This window comes from Austrofundulus limnaeus, unplaced genomic scaffold (genome assembly GCF_001266775.1).
Source record: "Austrofundulus limnaeus strain Quisiro unplaced genomic scaffold, Austrofundulus_limnaeus-1.0 Scaffold77, whole genome shotgun sequence".
Taxonomy (NCBI): Eukaryota; Metazoa; Chordata; class Actinopteri; order Cyprinodontiformes; family Rivulidae; genus Austrofundulus; species Austrofundulus limnaeus.
Window position 1 is genome coordinate 1,604,269 of NW_013952479.1, and position 2,203 is coordinate 1,606,471.

At 34.9% G+C, this 2,203-nt stretch overlaps 1 protein-coding gene across 1 annotated transcript in view; it reads right to left on the minus strand.

Moving 5' to 3' along the window:
• coq5 (coenzyme Q5, methyltransferase) overlaps nucleotides 1–2,203 on the minus strand; it is a 7,370-nt gene that overhangs the window by 1,627 nt on the left and 3,540 nt on the right. Inside the window, exon 6 of the mRNA XM_014011161.1 lies at nucleotides 1,299–1,410. Within this exon, the coding sequence (XP_013866615.1) occupies nucleotides 1,299–1,410 (112 nt within the window). The remainder of the gene's footprint in view (nucleotides 1–1,298; nucleotides 1,411–2,203) is intronic.

The window sequence follows — 2,203 nt, forward strand, 5'->3', positions numbered from 1 at the left end:
ATCTGGTGAAAATTTCATGTCATTAGCACCTCTAGTAATATATTTACTGAGAAAAATGGTGACGTGTTCAATATTTATTTTACCCGCTGTATACACAATATTAAAAGGGACAAAAAATGTTCTGAATGAAAAGCCGAGTGAATAAAAAATCTTCTCACCCTTATTTAAAAAAATTAACTTGAACAAGCTTCACATTTAAAAAACTACAAAGAGATGCAGCTGCTTGTTGTAAAACTGCTCAGATCAGGAAAGTTTGTGTTAGAGTTGAGCAGAAAAATAATACGTTTGATTATTTTGTTTAAATCCTGACTCAACAACCTGAGCCACAGTCACTGGCTGAGAAAATAAAATCCTTTAAACTTGAGCTGCACGATATTGTTTGAGCATCCCCATCATAGTGTACTTAGTCAAACTGCAGGTCCTGTGATGTAAGCAGGATTCCCACACCTGGGTCAACATCAAATTCAAGGACTTTCCAGTACCAATATCCTCAAATTAAAGAACCACGCGCAACGGCAATTACCTACTGCTACCGCAGAAAGTTACCAATAAACAGGTTTAATATGTAAATTCAATGAAAAACTGAACATAGAAGTTGTTGAGTGAGAAACAATGAAGTCAGTTTACTGTTATCCTGAGTTATCCACCGGAACAAATGTATTTTTTAAATTTAATTTTATAATTCATTATTTTAAAAGATGATGAAAATCAGTCGTGTGAACAGAGAACTTCAATCCCCAAAAAACATTCAAGAACTTTCAAGGACAAGTGTAATTTTTGGCTGTTTTCACAAACTTTCCAGGACCTTGAAATAATTTTTTTTAAATTCACAAACTGTCAAGGACTTCAAGGACCCGTGGGAACCCTGTGTAAGAGGCTAATTAAATTAAACAATCATGTGTTACAGGTTTTATTTTGACGGGTTGCTTCTGCTGGCAGAAGCAGCTGTGACTGTGTGATTAAAAAATAAAAAAATCTTTCATTTTGTTGTGAAACTTCTGGGAAAATAATGGCAACAATTTTCAGAGAACTGAATCCTCGAGCTGCGGAGGAAGACGAGGGTCTTGACTCAAAACAAGCAGGAGAAACGCTTTAATATTAGCACAGTGTTTGTAATTTAGTTTTTTATGGACCTAAATATGGAGTTGTTACAGTGAGTGAGATCAGTGAGTCACCAAAATAAAAAAAACACATCAAGGGATTTATCACAAAGATGTGCACGAGTGAGAAAAGGTTCAAAAATGTAGAAAAAAATATAAAATAAAACCTAAATCATCTACAAGGACTGAAGGTTTTACCTGATCAGGAAACTTGCGAATGCTCTCCACTAAATACTGATACGACTTCCAGTCTCCTGCGATCACCTCTCCTAGAACTGGGATGACCTGGAAGCTGTAGGCGTCATACAGGCTGAAAAATGAAGAAAAAAAGTTTTAATTTGAGGTAAAATGTGTTTTCTTTGACAGTTTTTACACTAAAAGTTAAAAACTGAAGTGAGTGATTATTTTCAGATGGGTCATATAGAACGGAGACGTCAAACTGAAACCCAGGAGATGTATTTTTACCTATTGGGTGGTCTTTCTCTGCATTAAACCTGACTGACCATAACAGCAACAAGCCAAGAGGGGGCGCTGTTTCTCCAAACCACCATAGACTTAAATATAAAGATCACTAGACTGAGCCCAGCCCATCCCGTACACAGGTAGTGTCTGTGACAACATGGAGGAGCAGAAACAGGACAACAGCTCACAGCCTCCATAGAAACTAATAGATAAACAGCAGCTGAACTGGATCTGTTTCACAGATTATCTGTCATGTTTTTACTATAAATTAATAATTATGTTAATTTAATTCAACAAGCATGTAAAACAGCAGATTTATACCAAAAAAATATATAATATGTCAATGTCAATTTATCTATACAGCACATAGAAAACAACAAAAGTTGACCAAAGTGCTTCACAATTCAGCCAAATGAATAAAACAACAGAGCAACACATTAATGTACACAATAAAATATAATTTATACGTAACAATGATTTAACCCAGACCTGAAGTCAGCCTGTAACTTAGACTTTAGCTAGTTGAAAAATGATGACTTCAGCTAGTAATAAAGTATATTTATTATTTCTTCTTACTGTCATAAAAATGACAGTATTTATATTTACCAGTCAACAGTTAGAAAATGTTCTCTGGTTATAGG